Raw genomic sequence first — 23,288 nt, 5'->3', positions numbered from 1 at the left:
ATATGCAATGTCATGGATCGGTGCGGGAGAACGAACACCACACGACCGATGTGCTGTAGGAAACATCGACGCGTCGAAAACTCTTGAGTATTTGGCCTTATGCACAGTGGTAGACCTTTAGTGGGCGTTTGATGTAAAATAACCATGGTGGACAAATGTCCTTCTAATATATATGATTGTAAATTTTGAAATTGACGTTACAGGATTATCAGCGACTGAAAATGGTTAGGGTTACGAATGGTGATCACAGATGCAAATTCTACAAAAGTTATGAACTGCATTTGCGACGAACATTTTACATATAAATAACTCAGCACTAATGGTCTTATCCCTCGTATGATAGGCAGAAGAATGGATATATATATATATATATATATATATATATATATGTATATATCTGAATATATATTCATATACATTGATATTCCGGCTACATTCCTTTATCGAAACGAATGTCAGTAGCAAATTCAAAATTGCTGATGATTCTACACAATTTTCCAGTTTTTTTTTCTCGAAACAGCAAGCCACATTTCCGCAATTCATCAGCATGCCGGAGAGTTACCAGCCTTCACCATGACACGGTGCACACCTAACTAAAAATCAAAATACGCGAAATACACGCATGCATGCAAACAAAGTCAAGCAAACAGACATCAAGCATAGCGCATCATTCACACGTGCAAGCGATTTCAAATAAATGATTTCAGCTGAACAGGCATCACGCATCACGCATCACTTATATTGTACGGGCTAGTTTAAAAGACATTAATCACATAGAGTCACAAAGACAAAGACAGGAAATGCGACGAGCCTCCTGTAAGCCCGTCCGCTATCGCGTGCGTAACCAGAGCGCGCGACCACAGACCAGCATGCTTGCGCCGAAGAGAACACGTTGTTGGACGAGTCGACGCATATTATGCCTTGTTTTCTTTTGGTGCCGCATCTAACTCACTCCGCTCCCTACGCAGAATATTAATCAAAGCTCTGTGATTCACTTAAAATCACGATAGCATTAAGTCGCTAATTGAGCATGCTTTACTCCTCACGCCATTCGCCGCGGGCGAACGCGGGACAGACCTCACAAACATCCCCGGGACGTTTGGCACGAGTGGCCGGCCTGGAAATATCTCGGCTGCACCATGCCAGAACTACAGTCACTTAACGTCACCCGAGTGGGCTTCTGTGGCCGGAACAGCCACTCTGAACCCAGTTTTGCCGCGTCTGCCGGCCGTGTCCGCAGTCGGTGGAGCCCGTCCATTTACTGCCGCGAGCCGGCGTCGGAAAGTGGCCCGGTTCAGAGCATCGTCACCGAGCACCGCCTCAGTGGCGCTGCGACACTCGGCACGTTGAATACCGGCGCAGTGATAGGTGTTGTGGCGCCGCTCGCTCATCATGTATTGATTTTGGTTCGGCCGTCAACAGCAGGGGTACGTCTGGTCAGTTGTTTGGCATCGCGTTCGAAGTTGCCAAGCCGTCATCGTCATATGCCTGCGAATTGCAAACGTGCCAATAATTCTGCTCGGAACAGATCCTAGCAGATTCAGCCCTTTGGTAGCTAAGGTAACAACCGACCAAAATGAAGATATAAAAGCTTGCACCGGCCGCAGTTTGCTTTAGCGCAACAGAGCGATCGAAGCTTTTCTTAATTGATCGACGCCATCGTCATATGAAACATTTGCGGGTGTGATGCATGCGCGCGATGAATCAATAGTTCTATTTTCTTTAACCCACTTCTTTCCTGGAATTGCCCATTGCAGCCAGTCGTCTTCGCCGTTGTATTTTGAGAGTGGCTTCGTATTTCCCGGGCCGCTGCCCGCCCTGTTCCACGACTGGCTCACCGTCCCTCCGTGATTGGACTGAAAGAGAGGTGCACCCCCAAAAGACATGTCTATAGGTGTGTGAGCGTTTTGGTACGCGTATGCGAACGCGCTCACGCGCAGGACGGGCTCACCACCGCTGAGCTTCGGACCTATGTCTGCTCTTAGCACAAGCACTGCCGACACTTGGTACCGTAACCCAGCCTGAGCACGCGTCTATGCGGACCCTCGACCTATCTGACCCCCTCCCACCTCTATCCCACGGTTGGCTTATTCCTCCGACGCCGCTGACCCAGACTCATCTCATCTGGCGCCCAACTGCCCATCTCTATTCGGCGTCCGAAACACGGCCGGCTGCCGGTGACGGAGAATCGATAGCAGTGGCAGGTGTCGTTTGGGTTGGGATTGCCTCTGTTCGCTGGTGGCAGGTCGGTTAGGCCGCCGCCAGTCTGAGGTTCGAGCTTCTCCCACCTCTGCGCCGCGCGCGGCATTCGCTTCCCGGCCAGCTGCCCATGCCGTGTCCGAATTTGGGACGCGAGGTCAGCGCCCTGTTATCAGCGAGTCCCACCGTCGGCAATGATGTCCTGGTTAATGTGTTGATGTTCGTGATCATGGGCGTTTAATGGCACCGATCAGCTGTCAGATCACGCTGTCGGTTACATCAGACCGGGGGAGTATATGGTCGAACCGCAATTCGGAACTCAGTAGAACTCCTCATCTGCCATGCGCGCCTAATGTTAAGAAATTGGGATGCTGCTGGCTTCATTGTGTGTGCTTTATACAGCGTCATAGACCAATGCTATATATTTCGAAGGAAGTGCTCAGTATCAGGAAGTGCTCAGTATCAGGAAGTGCTCGTACCCTGCGCCTGAATCCGTTTCCGTTTTTTACCTGCTTCATGGCGTGTCTGAAAATTTATCATTTTTATTGGCTCTGTGCCAACGGCAGGAGTGATGCAAATGCGTCAGTTCCGTCCGCACTCATATGCCAGCTATTTCCAGGTGGCGCAGGCATGTGGCCACACGCCTGCTCCCCCCCATCCACCTCCACTGCCCCGCACGAAAATGGGAGCGCTGCCGAATTGGCCGCCGGGTGCGCCTGGCTTTGTTGTGCTGAGGAAAAAAGGCGCGGGAAATTGATGTCGTTAGTGTGATTGGATTAGTCCTTGGCAGGCCGATATGGGCAATATAACAAAGCCTGCCCCACGGGCCATTCAGGCTGCGGCTCGCTTTTTCCTTGTTGTGCCGCAGAGGTGACAAATGGGTAAGGGAGCGGGGCTATACATAACGCCGAGGTCAACGCCGGCGTCAGTGCGTATTTACGTCGAGAAGGTAATCTCGATGTAGCTTGTGAGAAGCTTTGTACGCCTAATATGCAAATAAGTCCGTCGGTGGACAGAAGTAGCTCGATGAGACGAAAGTGACATTCCTCGCGAGCTGTTTTTGTAATGCACTGCAATGTTTTGCCATTTCGCATGTGCCGGCGACCCTATTTTCATGATTTTTCTTCCAGCATTGGTGCCTTTCCGCGGCAATTTTTTTTATCGAGACTGGGCTGCTCTCTTTACTTCGTAATTTTTCCAAGCAACAGTACTTGCCGTCTCAGACCACACCCTCAGACCACAAAATTCGCACGGTGCCACTCACTGTACGGCGGGAAGGCTCTCCCATTCACCGAGCCCCAATATCTCGAGCATCCGGGCGGGCGTTGCCTCCCTCGCCGCCCCCTCCCCCTCATTTGGCTGATTGACCGTCATGGCGGTCCAAGTCAGCTCGGCGGGCTTGCCATAACCGGCCGGACACGGGCCCGACAGGCCCGAGCCGCCCTGCGAGCGCCAGGCTAGCGCCACAGATAGCGCCAGGCTAGCGCCACAGATAACAGCCCGCAAAAAATACTGCCGGCGCCACGCGCAGCGCCATCAGGCTGCTGATAGCGTCCCGTTGGCTATGGATTGAGATTACCGTGGCGGACAAACGGAACGGCGTGCGTCGTGAGAGGGAGTGCGTTTGTTGGTATGCGGCGCTCAGGAACTACACACAAAACACTGCGAGATTGGAGTCTTGCCAAGATGACGCTGGAGGGCCGTGCTGTTACTTGCTATGAAGGCCCATCTCAGGAAGGACTAACCTGCATTGTTTACAAGAGTTGTTAAATATTTCGCAAAATCACACAAGGATGTTCATGTTCGTGTCATTTTAATCTACTTCCCTTTACCCGGAGCGAAGTATTTAAATTAACAAGAAACCTAGTGCTCCAAATCGCTGCCATTAACTCAATGGAAGCTTTGATATTGATTTTAAAAAATGTGAGCTAGTACGCCGAAAACAAGATGGAGCTTTGGCCATACTGGTTAGAGAAAGACACCAAGCAAACATTAAACTACGAATGTATTCCTTATTATGCATTTGAGTACGGGTATTTTTGATGTAATATATATATATATATATATATATATATATATATATATATGGGTGTTTTAGTATTTTATGACGAATAGTGACCATGGCCAGTGATGACGACGACTAGTAAGCATGAACACTGCTTGAAAAGTTGACCATTTCCATGGTATATTTAATGGCTGCTAGATATCTTCGTTTTATGGCGACCTCCTGGCATATTGGACATTGGTTATGTTAGCATAATATATCGTCATGGAAATACCATGGAAGTTTAAAGGGAATGTTGCACACTTAAGGATATTGAGGCAGGCATCAGATATGTTGAGATAAGATCACTTGTAACTATTGGTTTCGCTTTACAGCGTTTAATTGTTCAGGTGTCAATGTAGTGTTAGTGTTGAAGAGTGCTAAAATACTAAGGTGTTAAAAACTTCCCTTGACAAAATAATTTCACCATTAAGTAAACATATTGCCTACTTCGTCATCACTTGATTACGTCACGGAACGTCATTATGACGTGATAGTCGGTGCCAGACTGGGCGTGGCAGAATTGACACTGTAGTGGACAGGCTGACTCATTTGTAGTACTCAAATTTTCCGAGAGGTGACGGTGCGTTGCTGGAGTGTGTTTGCCGGACCGAATATGATCATGTGCTCGTATTTTCGCCCCTTCTTCTGGCGTCCTTGCATAATGTCCGTGATCTTGTATGGCTTATTTGCATTGAATTCACGGTTATAGTACCATTTGGTCTATTGGATTTTCAGGTTATTTCCGCCATAACTCGTGCTAATGCCCTAATTCCTGCATGATGTCACACAAAACGCGATTTGTGTTCGAAGCTTGCACTGAACGCATTTCATTGGTTGATAGCTGACTGAAATCTGTTAATGTCAGAGATCGTGCCGATTGTGCCACGGAATATATACACGAATAACTTCGGTGATAACATCTTTCGTGGCCTTGAACACTACATGACCAATGAGGTAAGAGGATTCACAAGCCGATTTTATAGCGTCGGGCATGCCTGGATGACCTTGAAATAGTATGCACGAAACAGCCTGAACAAGTTCATGGCCTTCAAGCTGAGAAACCCGAGGGATTTATGTCTTAAAAAGGGCAGGGCTGTAAGCTGCACTAATTGACCTTCAGAACGGCTATCTCAGTTCAAAATCCGATACATTTGTGGAGTGTGGAGGTACAAATAAAGATATGAAATGCTCCCTTTAAGACGCCTCTCGCTCATATCGAGTAAAACATACTGATACTTTTGAAATATACTATATCATTTCATGAAGTAAGGTGTTGTGCAAAAGTCTTCGAAAGCTAGCTTTTTACTTGCAATGATGCATTCATCAAATGAGCACGCAAGTTAACTTCATGACCGCCGAAAAAGTGCGATCTTGGTAAACACCAAACAACTAAGACGGCGGATATGGTCAGCGGCTGATGAGAAATACGGCAGCAAAACGGAACGGGCAAAACACGCCGAGATATTCACCATAATGTTCTCAGAACTCCGCACAGTTCCCCGCTGGAGGTGCAGGCGCAGCGCAGTGGTAAACAACTGATAGGGAGGTCATAGGCACACTGCCAAGGGGCGCAAGTGATGACTGACATTTTCACATTTTTCTTTACTCGCGTGTGCCTCATCATGTCTAGCTCGTTGTGTTTTAAGCTCCCATAGCCCATAATATGTAAATCAGAGTTCTGAAAGTAGCTTTAATAGCGAGCACCGTCGAAAGACAACTCGTCTAATTGCCATCAGCACCAACCATTCTAGGTTTAATAGCAAACATCATCAAACGAGAATCCGTAAAACCGTAAAATTGTCGTCAGCGCCATCTGCTATCCAATACGGACCCAGGCGCGAACGGCTCCAGAATTAATTCTACAGAAATTCCCTTGAATGAAAACGAAACTATCGCTGCTAACTGCTGGATGCTGAATGCGACGATCCTAGCACCAGCTACAGCGCGTGATCGTCCAAAAATATCTTATCCATGTCTCAAAGACGGATGACCGGAAAAAATTGACTGCGGACATTTTACGTTGCCAGACGTAGGGCCAATGTTGCCATCTCAACTCCAGCCTCGGACAGTTTAGATCTAGCATTGCTCTTAACAAGGCCAATAATCCTGTATATCCTGGAAACAATAATTGCTTTCAGCTCTTCAACATGTACGTGCAAATGTGTCGTCTGACGTTGCGGTAAAAGCATATGTAATCAGGCTAAATTGCCAATGCAGTTGTCATGTAGCGGTGAGCTAAGGCCAGTACAAGATGACCTTTGCACCACAAAAACGTGCGTTGTTGAACGGATCTCTTTCAAGGAGGAAGTACCCACCTTGGCTGGGCCATGGGACTTGAAAAGAATACAAGTCAACATCCCTGATGAATGATCGCGGAGAAAATGTCCTTTATTTGAAGTTGAATACCAGCACGGTGAGATGTCATGTAAACCCGGTTTAGGCCAGAAATTTGTACATTTTCGATGATGTGAACAAACGACTCCGAAAAATGGAATATGCAGTGGAGATCTTGTGAGAATGTTTCAAATTTCTATACATACTCGCAGCAAGCCAATGCGATGGGCATTGCCTGAAGATCAAGATCAAGACGCATCCTCGCACTGTCTCACTTGTACTCGAATGGGACCGCATGCTCACCCGTGACCTATGAGAAGTTCCGCGAACCGTGATGGGATAACCTGCGCGGGGACATCTCTGTTCGCCAAACTTCGAATCTCCGGGCCATGGATTTCGTAACTCGCAGGACCCCAAGGCAAGGTGTGTCACGTGCACGCAGCTCCCACTGGCGATGAATACCTCTTAACCTTAATGTGTGTGTAGGCAGCCTGGGCAAGTGAGATGATCGTGAAGCCTGGAGCATGCAGCTTTTAAGGATGCCAGCTGAGAGGCTGTGATGGTAGAGGGGTACCTCTCAACACGAGCGTCCCGTACACCCGAGGTTGAAGCTATTGGACCCTGAACCAATTTAGATGATGCTTTAAATTAATAAACCAAATACGTCACTGGTATTGTGAGCAGTTTGGTGAATGTGCATAGTGTTCATCTGCAAATACCATGACCGGCTACACAAGTGCAAACTTGTGTAAAATTGGCAAAATTTATCTGGGCCTATGTTTATCTTTATCTAGGCAAAATAACCAAAAACCCCGCCTGCCAGTCTGGGACTCCTTTATCAGCCCGTGACAGGAGCGCAGCCGACTGTTCTTCGCCAGCTGGCACAACCAGAAAAAGCCCACCATCGGCTTTTTCGCTGGCCCACCACTGGGGCCGCCCGTCAGCCAAAACAGCTGGGCCGCTCTGATGTGGCGTGCGTCGCTTACTCCGAGCGACAGCGCCACCTCCCTCGCACGGCGCGCCCAGCCAGCCGTGAAAACGCTTGGACGCCGCCGACGGCGCTGGCCTGGTCGCCGACAGTCAGAGGCGAAAATTTGAATAATTGCCCGCGGCGCCGCCGACCACAACGCAGGGCCGGCGCATGGCGCGCGGATTAATCATCGACGGCGGCGCATCGATTCGCCGCGGTCGTTAGCGATCCTGGTGGTGCTAACTGGATGCCGACACACTCGGTTGAGCACTAACAGCTGTGGCAAACGGCCAATTTGAATAAGGAGGAAGCTGACTGGGCAGCATGCTCTGGAAAGAACGAGAGCGTCGCACGCACCAGCCGCCCGGAATGCGGCCGGCGAGGCAGCTCCATCGCTAACTAAAAACGCGTGGGCACCGCACGATTCAATCTTGGCCCACCAAGAAGCGCGGCTTTAGCCCCTTTGCGTTAATTTGTGTTTGATTTGGCAAGAGCGTTCAGCTCATTTTGTACAGAAACAAGATACTGGCAGCTGTTGCTTGTGTTGCACTAAATATATAATAGGACGAATCGATCTACAACGCATATCCTTGGCACCTCAAACATTTCAGATTACTGCTTGGAACGTCTCATGAAGTTGAACATGATTTCCATGCATGCCTCACATGCTGCCCATATGCTTACGACGCAGGCGGCATTTCGGCGCCGTCTGTGGGCGAGGTGGGGGGGGGGGATGGGTGGTGTCCGATATTGGTCAGTATGCCCCCGAGGCATCCCGCGGTCACGTCCGCCTGGCTGCCCGCCAATCATCGCCCATCTCATCATGAGGCGCATCTCTGACGGAACGCTCACCACCGAAGCATTGCGTGTTCGCCCATACGGGATAGAGGCTGGAAATATCCCAGGGATACAGCTGCAAAATATTGCGCTATATATTCTATTAAGCACTGATGTTGAATATAACGGGCCGATGTTCGTTAGTGCATCATGCTATTTCCAATTTACAATGCCACTGCGCACCACACATTACGCGCCGATTTTTAGATGACAGCTTTGGATGCAAGATAAATCAATATTCGTCGTTTTCGAACTAAGTTCGTGTGATTACAACAAATGATGATGGTCGTAAGTCGAGCTGATACGTGGACGCTCCAGACGTGGACTGGCCGGCCTAGCCTCGAAGTCTTCACCCACACTCCCCTGGCCCATCCCAGTTTTCTCGCCCACGCTGTGTCTCCACGTGTCGCCCTCCAGCTGGGATCAATCGGTCCGATTTTAATTAAGATCTGCCTGAGGCGACCGGCTGGCGTCAGCTCATAATAATTCACGGGCCGGGGGTCGGACGCCCGCCGCGGGAATGATGGCGATTGGGTCCAGCCTGTCCACGTCCGCCGCCAGGTGGCGGACGCTGGGGAGGTAGATTGTACCGCAGGACCGACGTGGTGTGCGGAACAGCAGAGGGTCGTCCGCCGCGCAGGTGGAACGGAGTCTGCCGCGGTTTATGCTCCGCCGGCGTGCTTGAGCGCCGAAACGGAAGACGAGAAATGAGATTGAATTTCTGTTGAAATTGAAATCACCGATGCGGAAGAAATAGAAGACGAGGGAAACAATTTATGCGTAAACAATGTTTCATCATTTACTTTATTTACCCCGGTGACTTGCAATTCGTTCCTATTTGCATCGACTCCTGCGAATATGGAGACATGGCCATTGCTCGGACCAGCACAGCGTTCGCATATGCTCAATTTTTGTGAAAATATGATACTGACCTTATCACCGCACTTGTCAACGTCTTGTCTGAATGTCTTGAATTTCTTGTCTCTGCACGGCTGTAATAATGCATGATATTCAATTCCGCTGACGTGCTCAGCACTTCACAGCACACGCTTGACCTGCAGTGAGCTCTCCCCGCCCCCTCCCCACCACTCTTACCGCCCCTGGCCGCGAGGCGTTCACAGCACACCTAATGCCGTCCGCAGGAAGCCGGCGTGGTGCCTACCGGCATGCGGCAACAACAGTACCATCTAATATGACGTCAATTTACGAAGTTGTCGGATGCTCGATTGTGAGTCGCGTGGCGACCTTGGGGTGTTGTGATCGTGGTGAGCCGATATGGAGTCCATTGAGCGTCGCACAGGGCTTACAGCCAACCAGCGTTTGCCTTTTTTGCCTTTTCCGGCTGTTTTTATCTTTCCGTTTCTTTTCAGGGTGTGAATGCAGCGGGGAGTAGGACCTCTAGCTCCAAATGATGTTCACCTTCATGCACGGCTCTATCATTTCGCACCTTTCTAAGGGAACTGCAACGCTTGCAAAGACATTCCAGAACATCGCCTAGGAAGGGGCTAGCAAATGTAGTCAATAACCAAAGGGCTCAATAGTAAACAACTTTCCGTAAAACAACCGTCTCAGTGCATGATGTGATGCGAAATGCTTCAAGAGAGCTGATGCAAAAATATATAGTCTTTTCAGTGGGAACGGCAACCGCGATATCATAAAACCTTGATCCGAAAAATAACGCTAGATCATCACGCCTTAGATACATGCAAAATAGGCGCATTCCGAAAACAGTTTGCTAATGTCTGTGAGTGGCATCACCTGTCGATACAGCTCTTGGCAAAATATAGTTACTTTTGTTTGTATGGGTGGGAAGAGGTTCCACAACTGTCCATATGGTCGCCGCCTTCCTACAAGTGCGTCATGTCTGGCCGCGTCAGCAGCAAGCGTTGACGCTCCGCACCTGCCACAGGAATCGTTCGCTTAGGGGTAAATGTCCACTTTTCCCCTGTTTGCTGCTCATTTGCGCTACAAGACTGGGGGGACGCGCCAGCCTACTCAACACCAACCGCTGTACATGCGAATTTCCGCCTCCATTCGCCGCTGCTGAAGCTGGGTGGTTGTTTTTTTGTTCCGTCGTCCCTTCCGCCCGGGCTGCGCGCTTGTGAATGTGCCAGTGACCACCCCGAACAGAAAGCCGATAATTAGCGCGTGTTTGAAAACACACTGCCACCATCTGCTTCGCAGAAATGAAGACAAATTGCTACCTGGTGTTATGTGCAACTTGAAAAGTTGCGGCAGTGTGCCAGCTGGCTGCAAACAGTTATTAATGGTTTGCAACATTCAATCTCATATTGCTGTGAGCCAGGGCGACGACGTTAACGTAACGAAAATAACATTGCCAATATTTTATCCCGGATGTATGGAGTAGTTTGAATAAAACACACTTACACCACTAAAAATATGCCGTTGGATTTCATCTTGTTCGCCTCTGTTAGGCACAGCTACGTTTAGCATGAACGTATGCTGCAGACCCTTGACGTCCTCACCGGTTTCGATGCCGGAATCCGTTCCAAGGACAGCCGTGCCTTCGTTGCACTGATCAGCGGCCAGCCGTGTTTGCGTTATACTGATCAGCGGCCGGCCGTGTTTGAGTTATACTGATAAGCGGACGGCCGTGTTTACGTTATACTGACAGCCTCTTGCGGCATTCGGCATCACATGTACGCGTCTGGACGATAGCCACACGCCAACACCCTGCGCAAGACCGGCCCCCGACCGCCTCCGTTCCGAGCGCCAGACTCAGGTCTCCTGCCGCGCGCCCCGTCACAACACGCTGCCAGCCCCCCACCCCGCCCCGCCCCGGGTGTCGTTCAGTGCCAGCGCACAGCCTGCTGAGCGGCGCCACACCTGGGCCGACGCGGCGTGGAGGGAGCGAGCCATCGCGGGTATTAAATTACAGCCCCGCCAGGGCGTGATTAGACTGGGGACGGTGTGTTTATCTATCCCGGCCCAATACCGCACTGTTGACCTGGGCTGCGGGGACGGACTGTACCGAGACGGCTTGGGTCGACGAACGGACAAAACGCCGTCGGCGGGATAGGCAGCGGTGGATAAACGTAGAGGGAGGGCCCCTTGAACGGTGCAGATGTTTGAAGGCGAAAACAGGAGCATTCAGAGTCGGCTGCAGATTATAGATAGTCCCCGTGGGGATAAATGTAAAGAGGGAAAACACTGCACTATTGACAATCTGAGACTGATGTACTACCCCTTCATTCACTTTACCGAGGTCGTGTGTGCAATTGTCCATGAAGAGAATGTTCCACATTTCAGGACAATGACAAAAGCATCAGATATGATAAAATATGTCATGCTTGTGTCGATGAAATGCAAGTCCACTTGATGCATGCTCGCTTTCAACTATTGGTGTATCTTAAGTGACAAAGGCTGCACTAAACAGCACAATTTCTCTGTTTAGTAAATATGCTACTCAATATGTTCTTGTTTGAATGTCGTAACGCCTTGCAAAACATTGACTGAAAGCCATTTGACGGTCGCTATAGCTGGAGACCGAGCCCACGAACGCCACAGATGAACCACTCAACAATCATGTTTTTCTTGGCCTTGATCGCCGCATGGCTAACGGAATGACAGAGGTTGAATGACGTTATCATGGCGTGATGGATGCCTGGTAACGGAATGACAGAAGTTGAATGACGTTATCATGGCGTGATGGATGCCTGGTAATATCTTAAAATGGCTGTTTTTAGTTAAAATCCCACACAAATACGGAACACTCCCTTTACTGGCAACCAGCTTCACATACTGGTTAGATCTTTAACATCTTATTCTCTTGTGAAAACTACAGAGAAGAACGTGAAGGCAAGTTTGAAACCATGATCAATTGATCTGTTATGCCAAAGTGTTTTGCGATTTGCTTCGAAGTAAAAGGGAAATGAAATGGGGGATAAAAAGGGAAATAAATTGGAGAGCAGTGCGTATGACCGAGGTAGTAGAAGGTCGACAGAACTTTTGGACATATCATATTTCCATTATTATGGCCTTGAACAGGTTAATTTCCCTCTCGTTTAAATACTTTTTATCGCATACAACATTGCCAAGCATTTGTGGCCAATTTGAAAACGGCGTAAGATGTTGAACCTTAATGGGTATATTAAAGCCTTGATGGTTTTTTATAGTTTCCAGCCTATCTTGCGCATTTGTAAATAATTAACGTCCATACTTTATAATGAAGGGTCGGGGCTCTGCTATAAACATTGGCCATGATATTTAATAACTTATGGCAGCGCGGCACCATTTAAGCCCTCCTGAGAATAATAATGACGTAGCAGTTTGGCATCGAAGGCAGGAAGAGGAAAGAATTGCAACCTAAACTGCCGTTAAATTAATGACACCAATGCCATTATGTCTGCACCTTACACAAGTATGGGACGTTAAAACCCCTTTAAACGGAAGTTTACGTGATTTACGAGCATTTCAACGTGATTTAAGCAGAGTTTTAACAATTCAAATGTCTCCGTGTAATTAACTGCAATTGGCAGGAAGCCGGTTTTGATTCACAGAGTTCTCGGCTGTTTGGACGACTGACGCGCGTTTTCTGCGGAAGTACGGGAAAGACACTCAGCTCCCCCATTCGAAACCCAAAACGAAATTAGCCGACGTAGCACCAATGGACATTCTAATGACATACAAATGTGGTGAAATTCAAAGTTCTCCTTTCTTGCGCTAGGACCCAGCTGAGCTGCAGGGAGACACTGCCTTTATTGCTGTATCCTGATGAAACTAAATGCTTTGGTCGTAGCTAAGAGCATGGTAAAAACAGTGCATAATTTGCATCACCAATTATCCGTGCTGCGGGCCTTGCAGAGCTGTACTTTTATTACTGTCTTGATATCGCACGTAGCTCTTACGCGATCATCAAGAGCTTCTAAAGCACCAAGCACGTCCGGGCTCCTTTTAGCTGATCCCGGCGCTGGAAGCAGTTGTAAGCATCGCCGCCCGACATTCTTCAACATTTGTTCGGTCTGCCCTTTCCTGACAGACCGTTCCACGTCCATGCGGCCCTGGCGTTAAACAATCACGTAATTAACGACGCCCTTAAAACCTGAATGCACGTGATTAAGACCATTCGTTGTACTGCCTAATGACAGTCCGCCACCGTTTATTATGTTTACGATGCAGCTTGGCAGAGCAGATTGCCTCACACAACTGCGCATCGTGATGAATATCATGCATGGATCTCCCGAACTTGCGGTAGAGTTGATTGTTGTATGCTTGTGTTAATATGCAATGCGTCGTGTACATATCGTTCCTATATATATATATATATATATATATATATATATATATATATATATATATATATATGTATGTTAAATATGAAAAAGCTTTTGTTTGTATTTATGTACATACTGCTCCATATATATATATATATATATACATATATATATATATATATATATATATATATATATATATATATATATATATATATATATATATGCACATATGGAGCAGTATGTACATCAATATAAACATAAGCTTTTTCATACATATTTTGGGATGTACGCCACAATAAATTCCGCGTTTATGCCCTAGCGTCTGGCCTTTTTGAGTTCCCGTAGCTCCACTCAATTACCTGCAACTTTTAAGGTCAAATGTGTCCTGACCTTTGATATTGCTTGCACGAATGTGCACAGACCTCAGGGTGGCTCCCTGTAAAAGGTCTGTGTCCGTTGTTGTCCGTGTTCCATGCATCCACGTCCACAGTCACGGCGCAAAAGAGTATGAGTGGGTTGCTGCGCGTGCGTACGCCTTTACAGCCACGCGCGCACATAGTTACATACGATGCGCGCACATAGTTACACACATGTCTAATCTGTGCCTCGTGAGTAGTACACACTTTGCCAGACCCGTCAACGGGAACAACGATTGCACGAGAGGGCGTTCGTGAATGCATAGGAGCGAGTTAAACATTTGCGACCCAAACAGACAGGTGCTCAGCAACCTGAACGCTTCCCGCTGCCACACAACGTTGAATGCAGCCAGCAGTCAAGCGGGGCAGCGAGTGACATTTTTCATCAGCAAAAGACCTATTGATCGTGACCGGAGGTGGTGAGGGGGAGGGGGGGGGGGGTAGGAGACGGCCGCAGTGGGTCAGAATCTGTATTCAAGGTGGCGGCTCTGTGCCTCGTTTATCGGCCGAATTGCCGCATAGGTCAAAGGAAGCTGTCAAGTGTAGCCGCCCTGTGATGGGTGCTCATGGCACGCCGCACTGGTGAGGCCGACCTGCGGAAGGGAGGGGGGCTGGAATTTGTCCCGCTCCCAACCACCGGTGATGGCTCCTCCAGGCCGCGAACAGGGCCCCCGGGGCATGGAATCTGGACTGGGAGTTGCACGGTCGCGCATACTTTAATGGTAGGTGTAGGTGATAATTTGGATAACTAGACGGATTACTCGATATCACTACAGGAGTTGGCTTTGAAGTTATCACTGCAGGAGTCGCAGTGAAATGGCTTTGCCAAGGTGATGGTCTTGTTGTGAGCAAACGAAGAACATCACGCATACATTGACCTTAACGGATTACAACCGTATTACTAGCTGCAAGATCTGTGTGCTGCATGCCCTGACACGCGGCACTTTGCATCCTTTAAAGGGACCGTTCCACATTTGCACGTGGTTTTGAACTAAAATGACTATCTTGAGGATCGTTTGGTGCAGTCAACTGCCCTGCCCTTCTTAAGACCAAAACACTTCCAGTTTCTGAGCTTCAAGTCCGCAAAGATGTCCGGACCATTCCGAGGAGGCTATTCCAAGGTCACCCAGGCATCTATGTCACCACAATAACGCCATTTATATCTTGACATTCTGTTGGCCATACGGGGATCAAGGCCAACACAACCTGATTGTTGGGTCGTTCATACCTGGCGTCCGTAAGCACGATTTCCGGATACCATGGCCGTCAATTGGCCCTCAATCAACGTTTTGCAAGGTACGTTGACGTAATCAAACATCGAGGCATTGAATATCATATGTTCTAAACAGAGATACTGTGTTATTGAGAGCAGTTTTTTCACTTAGAAGTATAAATTGCCTTATAAATAATTTAATATTCTATCATATCCGCTTCACTGCTTCATTATCTGCAAACGTGGAACATTGGCCTTAAACTAAGCAATCCAGCATGGGACATAATTCCGCAGCTATGAAAAACGAGCTCGAGACAGCCTCGTCCGGAGGGATCCCCTGCATCGCAGAGCAGACCGCCCAGCGTTGGCTTGCGCGGGTCATGATGAGTCGCCGGGCCTTCCCTCTCCTTGGACGCCGTCTGCCTCCCTTCTGGCTTTTGTGACGCAGTGGAGACGGATGTCCGGTCCGATAATGCCCGCCGGAGGACGCACACCCCCACACGCATACGCCGTCGGCATCCCCCTTTCCCGCTCGCGCGAAGGAGGTCCGGACCGCCGATCATGTTGGAGGCAGACACGGCGGCCGGTGGTGGTTGTCGCCGCGGAGTGTCAGCGACTTGTGTCGCACACTGCTGCCACCTGGTGGATGCGAAAATAACTCACAGAGAGGCGCGCTGTTTGTGAGCCTGCGCTGAGGTTTTTGTGTCAGGGAATGCCAATGGAAGGAAGGCAGATATTTTCAATGCTTTCGCCGTCGAAAGATATAATTTAAGTAACGAAACTGCAACTTTGTACGCGTGACAGGGAAGCCTCCCTGCCTTGACGGGCTTAGACCAGACCATTGACCTCACTTAAAGGATTAGTGTTCTCCGTTGAGACCTCTTAACTCAGCAAACCGGTAAGAACGAACAGATCCGCCCGGAAGACATACAACTTATACTGATGCTGCTGCCACGAATGACGTCAAAGATGAGACGAAACTTGCTGCTTTGAAAGGCATCTCCGACAGCGCTTCACAAACAGTCAATCCTGCTACTTATCCCACAGCTTTCCAACTCAAACACCAGAAATGAATTTACCGAAGAAAACCTCTTGCCCGCAGGCAAAGATAGTGGCCCCGTTTCAAGTGGCGTGGGTCTCCAGCGGCCCCGCCACGCCTCGTTGCCGTGACAAACGGCGGCGCACCGGCGGTCCAGAGGTGGCCGTGGTCGCCAGTCCGGGCAGCCGGCCTTCGATCGGAGGGCCGGGGCGCGAGGCGGGGGCCAACTTTCCTTTTGACGCGTCGTCAGCCGAAAAACAGAGCTGTTAAGTTGTTTGCTAGCTGGTGTCGGATGTCGCCGCCGCCGCCGCCGCCGTTCGGGTGTCTGCCGCCGCCGCTCCTCGGATGGCGAACAAACACGTCCACTCTCAGCCTCGCTTTGCGTGTAGCCGGCGGCCGACAATATCGGCTGCGATCTGCACTCGAAAATAAGGGGCTCATTATTGCTCACAGTCTTGCAAGGTTAGTGGGTGGGATGCCATGTGACGGGACGGGGGGGGGAGGGGGGGGCAGAGGTAAACGTCTTGCATGAATCTTTTTCGGGGGGTTACTTTGCATATGCAATATGCATCAAATAATTATGTGGAATAATGCCACATAATTGGATCATTCATAAAAAATTACAACTATTCAGAGCATTCCGTTAACTAATTACACATAATTGAGTCATTCCTTAAAATAATTTCACATAATTGGATCATTCCTTGAAATGATTTGACATAAAACACGCTGACCATTTCGGCATTAATATATTTCATCCTACCCTCACACAGCCACGAGCCACCGAGCCCCTATTCAGGAGCATGGCAACTTCTGTCACCACCACGATCGATCCAGTATTATACATCACAACAGCAGTGGCGGGGAACCAGCGCGACAGTCGTCGACACCGGACGTCGGGCGGCCGTCGTGCGGATTTAGCGTCGCTATGGTCGTTTCCGACTCGACAGGAGGAGCACCGGAGGCGCTGCCTCGCCGGCAGTGTCTGGTGACGATGGGCTGCTGTCTGGCTCGTCTTGATCCTCTCCCCAGCGCGCTGCCTCGCCGGCCGCGTCTGGTGACGATGGGCTGCTGTCTCGCTCGTCTTTATCCTCTCCCCAGCGCGCTGCCTCGCCGGCCGTGTCTGGTGACGATGGGCTGCTGTCTCGCTCGTCTTTATCCTCTCCCCAGCGCGCTGCCTCGCCGGCCGTGTCTGGTGACTATGGGCTGCTGTCTGGCTCGTCTTTATCCTCTCCCCAGCGCGCTGCTGAGCCGGCTCGCCGACAACTATGCGGCTTGCAACATGTAGAAAACCAAATATGAAATGCAGCGCGCGTATACTGCGTGTAGAATTGCCAACTGCATATAATACAGACAGAGAGCAACGTATGCTCGCATAGCATGCAAGCAAATGAGCAATATGCTGTGAAGTGTGTAGCAGAAACAAGGATAACCAGGAACCGTGCTGAATTGTCTGACCATTTACCAAAAAAATTTATCTGCTGTAACAAATATTGATTCAAAGAGTGCTTCAATACGACACAGGATGATTATAGTCATGGTCGCATTAAAACTCAAAGTGCAAGACGCTGTAAGCTGCGGGCTGCATTCCGTTATTGGCCCGTTGCTAACGTTCCAGCACAGAATGGAAACGTGCGCGCCACCAGAGCTCGCCGACGGAGCGGGCCCCTCCGCCGGTCCGGTCCGCCAGAGCTGGCCGACGGAGCGGGCCCCTCCGCCGGTCCGGTCCGCCAGGGCCCGCCGACGGAGCGGGCCCCTCCGCCGGTCCGGTCCGCCAGAGCTGGCCGACGGGGCGGGACCCTCCGCCGGTCCGGACCACCAGAGCTGGCCGACGGGGCGGGACCCTCCGTCGGTCCGGTCCGCCAGAGCTGGCCGACGGGGCGGGACCCTCCGCCGGTCCGGTCCAGTCGCGCTGCGACGCCGAGTTCCCTGTACGACCAACGAGCAGCCGACGCCGTTGCTCGTCCGGGGCCGAATGTTTCACTTTGCCCGGCGTTGAACGGAAGGCGGAAAGCGATTGTGTTGAACATGCTGCTGCAGTTGTTGGACACATCTCGCTATGCTGACCTGATGAAGCAGTATCATGCAATTACGGCACGCTCTCAAACCAGCAGATTCAGCATGCCGACAGCAAGTTGAACGCTGAGCTTAGGGATTCGCCGGGCGGCTGGCTCCAGACTGTTGTGTCGCATCCGGCGTTTGTAGAGCTTGCTCGGTTGCTAAGTGGCTACCATTCCTATTTATCGCTCGTTGGGGCCCTGGAATATGGCGTCGATGAAGAGCAAGTGGTCAATTAGTGAATCACTGGCTCAAACCCAGACTGCTTTGAAAGCTTGCTGCTGGTCGTAAAACACTCATAAATGGCCAGTTGATCCCCAGGCCCCTAATCAGCATCGGACGACAAATGCGGTTAGGGGAACTTTCCAGTCTAGAGAAACCGGCCAGATGTAGACGACTAACCAGCCAATAACGACTAACGATTCCAGGGCGACCGATCATTTTCGGATGATGGCCAGCTTAGGACGGTTAGCCGGTTCACAGAGGACTGACCAGTCCTACAGGAAGATGACCAGTCCGGAGAGGCTAAACAGTTCAGAGAGACCGACTGGTCCAGAGGGACTGGCCAGTCCCGAGAGACCGACCAGTCTAGGGTGGGTGGCGGGTGTCAGCCGACTGGCCAGTTGGATCACTGCGCAGTTTAGCGAAAGCAGAGATAATTGGAGACGAAGCCATCTGGAATGTGATGCGTGTTTTATTTGTACTTAATGAGACAGCTCCACGTTCGAAGATATAAAAGCAAGCACCAGATAGTGGTGCGATAAGCTCACTTTCAATTACTGGTACAGTTTGAAGTGGAAGATACTGCCCTAGACAATACAGCTTCACTGCATGGTCAACATGCTCAAAAGGTCATCGTTTGATTACGTCGCTGATCAGCAGCCCGCCGCAGGCCGCTGGCGGTGGAAGCCAGCTGCCACTGAGCCCTGACTCCAACCGCCGGCGGTGTGCTCTTGGCGTCGCCGGCGGTGAAAGCCCGCTGACCCCATCAGCTGCCGTCTCCCGGCCAGCTGCACTGAACCCTGACTCCGCCTGCCGGCGGTGAAAGCCCGCTGACCCCATCAGCTGCCGTCTCTCGGCCAGCTCCACTGAACCCTGACTCCGCCTGCCGGCGGTGAAGGCCGACTGACACCCACAGCTGCCGTCTCCCGGCCAGCTACCACTGAACCCTGACTCCGCCTGCCGGCGATGAAAGCCAGCTGACCCCTCTCAGCTGCCGTCTCTCGGCCAGCTCCACTGAACCCTGACTCCGCCTGCCGGCGGTGAAAGCCCGCTGACCCCTCTCAGCTGCCGTCTCTCGGCCAGCTGCCACTGAGCCCTGACTCCGCCTGCCGGCGGTGCGCTCTTTGCGCTGCCGACGTCCCCGAGCCATCCATCACAGCCCCGACCGGTCTGCCCAGCCGGCCGGATGTGTGGCTCCGGCTTCACCGCCAGCTTCGGCACGCGGACGATCCATGCACGCGCCAGCGGTAGTTTGGGGGTATGGCAGCGCTTGATGGGGATATGGCAGCAGATAATGGTGCCGCGATGGATGAGGCTCCGTACGCACGGGCATGTCTAGCGGCGCATGACGCAGAATCCTGGAGAGGGTCTGCGTCGCTGGACACCGGCGCGCAGCAGCCATACGCAGGTCCCGCCCCTGATCCAACACAGTTCGTGCACATGTGGTAGTTCCGCCGCGTTCGTGTCTTCATTTACTAGTCCTGGAGAAGTCACACGAAGCACATACTCGATGGAGCTATCTAAAATGTAATGTAACATATTATTTGTGTTCATTAGAGAGAGCAGAGATAACTTGAGACAAAGCCATCTGGAGTGTAATGTATGTTTTATTTGTACTTAATGAGACGCTCCACGTTTGAAGATATTAAAGCAAGCACCAGCTATGGTGCGATAAGCTCACTTTTAATTATTGGTACAGTTTTAAGTGGAAAATACTGCCCTAGACAACACAGTTTCACTGCATAATAAACATGCTCAAAAGCTCATTGCTTGATTACGTCATCGTACGTTGCATACATTACCTTGCATACAAACATCGTGCTTTGTCAAAAGTGACTGAGAGTCAATTAACGGCCGTTGTATCTGGAAATTGTCCTCACGAACACCATATATGAGCGACTCGACACTAATACTTTTCTTGGCCTTGATCGTCTCATGGCCAATGGCATGGCAGGTCTAAAATGACGTTGTTACATCTTGACGTTATCGCAGCTTGAAATAGTCCGAAAATTCTGCACATTTTTGCGAGCATGCAGCTCAAAGACTAGATGGGTTTAGGTCTTAAGAAAAACAGGGCTGTGAACTGCACCGAATGATGTTCAAGACGGCTTTTTCAGTTCAAACACTCCCTTTGAGCTACCCGATTATAAGTGCATTAGTTCTTGTTCTTTGTTTTCTTTTGTGTTTTCCTTTATTTAAGTTTGATTTGCTCCAACTAAGACCAGTTTATTTACGACACAAGGCTTATGGATGACACAAGGCTTACGAAATCATCGCGTTGGATGCGCACGAGGACCCCAAAGCAGACACGCTGAGCTTGTGCGACCAATTGGCTAAAGTTTTCTCAGCTATGCTTATCTCGCATTCAGCAGTTTCCAGACGACGCGCAGCAAAATTCAGCGCTCAGCTCTGCATCCCATTTGCTTGAATTTTGAATTGGGCTGGATGGGGCAGCAGCGACCCCTGCCCTACGCTCGCAGAACGCGGCCAGCAGCCGGCCAGAAACATGTTCGGAGAGAGAACGGACTGATTTCAAACCTGGTCTCGATTGTTTCCCTGGTGTTCAGTCATCACTTCAATGCGTTAGAACAAATTCAGAGATACCGGTTTTTGAAGAGAGAGAGAGAGAGAGAGAGAGAGAGAGAGAGAGAGAGAGAGAGAGAGAGAGAGAGAGAGAGAGAGAGAGAGAGAGAGAGAGAGAGAGAGAGAGAGAGAGAGAGAGAGAGAGAGAGAGAGAGAGAGAGAGAGAGAGAGAGGATGAGAGAGAGAGAGAGAGAGAGAGAGAGAGAGAGGAGAGAGAGAGAGAGAGAGAGAGAGAGAGAGAGAGAGAGAGAGAGAGAGAGAGAGAGAGAAAGGGACGATGACGATGCTTGTAGCAAGTCCCCGAGGTGCTCAGGACATCTGCGCTCTACAAACACCGAAAATCCATATATACAGCTGCGTTGCCCGATTTCATAATGGAAGCATTTTACATGTCCTGTTGATTGCGTATATGCTGATCGACAGCACACGCTATCGGTTTGTCTGAATAGCCCTATTTTTTGTTTGTTCGTGCAACAGGAACAAAGCGAAGAATCATAGCAAATCGAAAGCCTTAGTCCCCCAAAACGCAATGTGGCTTATATCGGAGAAAAAGTTCGGTGTTTATCTGGACCAGTAATGATGGCATGAAGTATTTGATTGGGGACGCCCCTTTTGCCCTCTGCTAAGCTGTCTTGCTGCTAAGCGATAACGTAGGGTTAAAATGTAACGAGATGCCAAGGGGAGTGAAGTCAGAGAACCCAAGGTTCAATTATTAACGGTTCATTTCCATTTGGTCAAGCTGGGCCTGACTGTCGAGCTCATGTCTTGGAGCACACATACATGGTGACAATACGTGGTTCGTTGTTAGCACCCTGCTTGAAACACTACGACACTCCATATTGTTCGGCATTCTCGTCTTGCAGATTGATGGACCGACTAAAAGTGCGTTCAAAATCTATGTAATTCCAAAAATTCATTAGAAGACACTATTCGCTTGACTTGTGCTACCCCGCTGCTGCCCGCACGAGAATATCTTATAAATGAAACGCATCAAGCAACTGCATCCTTTCGGAAACGACGCCCAATGGAGCGCGCAAACCACATCACCCGTGAAATTCAGCCGATGAGATCCATACCCATCCTATATCCTCCGTAGCGCTCAGGAGGTGATCACGCAGCGTTAAATTTTCGACGTCCGGTCCAGCGTTGGTTACGCCGCCCGCCTCTGCTGTCAGATCGCATAGCGGGAATCGTTTTTGGCGATTCCTATAACTCGGGGTAACCCGCGTCACCAAGCCCAGCCGTCTTTGTGCCAGTTTGTTTTCTGTGATATATGGCTTTAGACCCCCTCCCCCGTCCCAACCAGATCCCCTCCCTCTTTATCTTCCCAACTCTCTCTCTCTCTCTCTCTCTCTCTCTCTCTCTCTCTCCTCTCTCTCTCTCTCTCGCTCTACAAACCCTCCCTCCTCCTCCCCTCCCCCTCTCTCGCTCTCTCTTTCTCCTCTCTCGCTCTCTCTCTCTCTCTCTCTCTCTCTCTCTCTCTCTCTCTCTTCTCTCTCTCTCTCTCCCTCTCTCTCTCTCTCTCTCTCTCTCTCTGCCTTTTGATCCGTGATGCTCCACCTAAGCAACTGCCACCTCTCGCTATCGAAAACATCTTTCATCCCGACCTCCTGCATCCTCTCCATCGTCTCTGGTTCTGATCCCCTCTCCATTTCCAAAACCTGAGCAGTGTACCTCCTTTTCCATTTCCGCCGTCCATCAGCAACTCTCATCTCCGCGGACTGGTTTCCTGCACCCCCTCCCTTTCATCGCCCCTCTGCGCCCCCTGTGTCATACCCGTGTCCCGGGGTGAAGTACAAGCGCCTGTCCTTGAGTAGCGTGCCCCGTTTCCCAGGTGAGCCAGGCCCTTGAATATTAAGCTCACGACCCAGCAAAAGGTAACATCGCTTAAATAATCACATCGTCCCTCAAGCAGGCTGTGACATGGACCATGAGCGTCCTGCCTGACCTCCTAGTCTCCTGTTGCAGGAGCCGTCTCGCGGCTGGACCAGGAGCCGCCGGCCCGGCCGCCCCAGGAGCAGACGCTGTCGCTGCCCCGGTTCGCCAACAACACCAAGCTGAGGGTGATAGGTCAGGTCGGCACACCCACCTACCTCACCTGCCAGATTCACAACCTCGGCGACCGGGCGGTGA

General features: G+C 50.3%; 1 protein-coding gene across 6 annotated transcripts in view; it reads left to right on the top strand.

Annotated features, from left to right (window-relative positions):
* Positions 1-23,288, top strand: part of LOC119095574 (contactin-5) — a 51,198-nt gene that overhangs the window by 7,477 nt on the left and 20,433 nt on the right. For all 6 annotated transcript variants that reach the window (XM_037218427.1, XM_037218429.1, XM_037218424.1 and 3 more), the window contains exon 3: positions 23,124-23,284. In XM_037218427.1, the coding sequence (XP_037074322.1) occupies positions 23,124-23,284 (161 nt within the window). The remainder of the gene's footprint in view (positions 1-23,123; positions 23,285-23,288) is intronic.

Source organism: Pollicipes pollicipes, unplaced genomic scaffold (genome assembly GCF_011947565.3).
Source record: "Pollicipes pollicipes isolate AB1234 unplaced genomic scaffold, Ppol_2.1 Scaffold_4219;HRSCAF=4965_pilon_pilon_pilon, whole genome shotgun sequence".
NCBI lineage: Eukaryota > Metazoa > Arthropoda > Thecostraca > Pollicipedomorpha > Pollicipedidae > Pollicipes > Pollicipes pollicipes.
The sequence above is the reverse complement of the archived record's forward strand: the minus strand, read 5'-3'. Positions and strand labels throughout refer to the sequence as shown.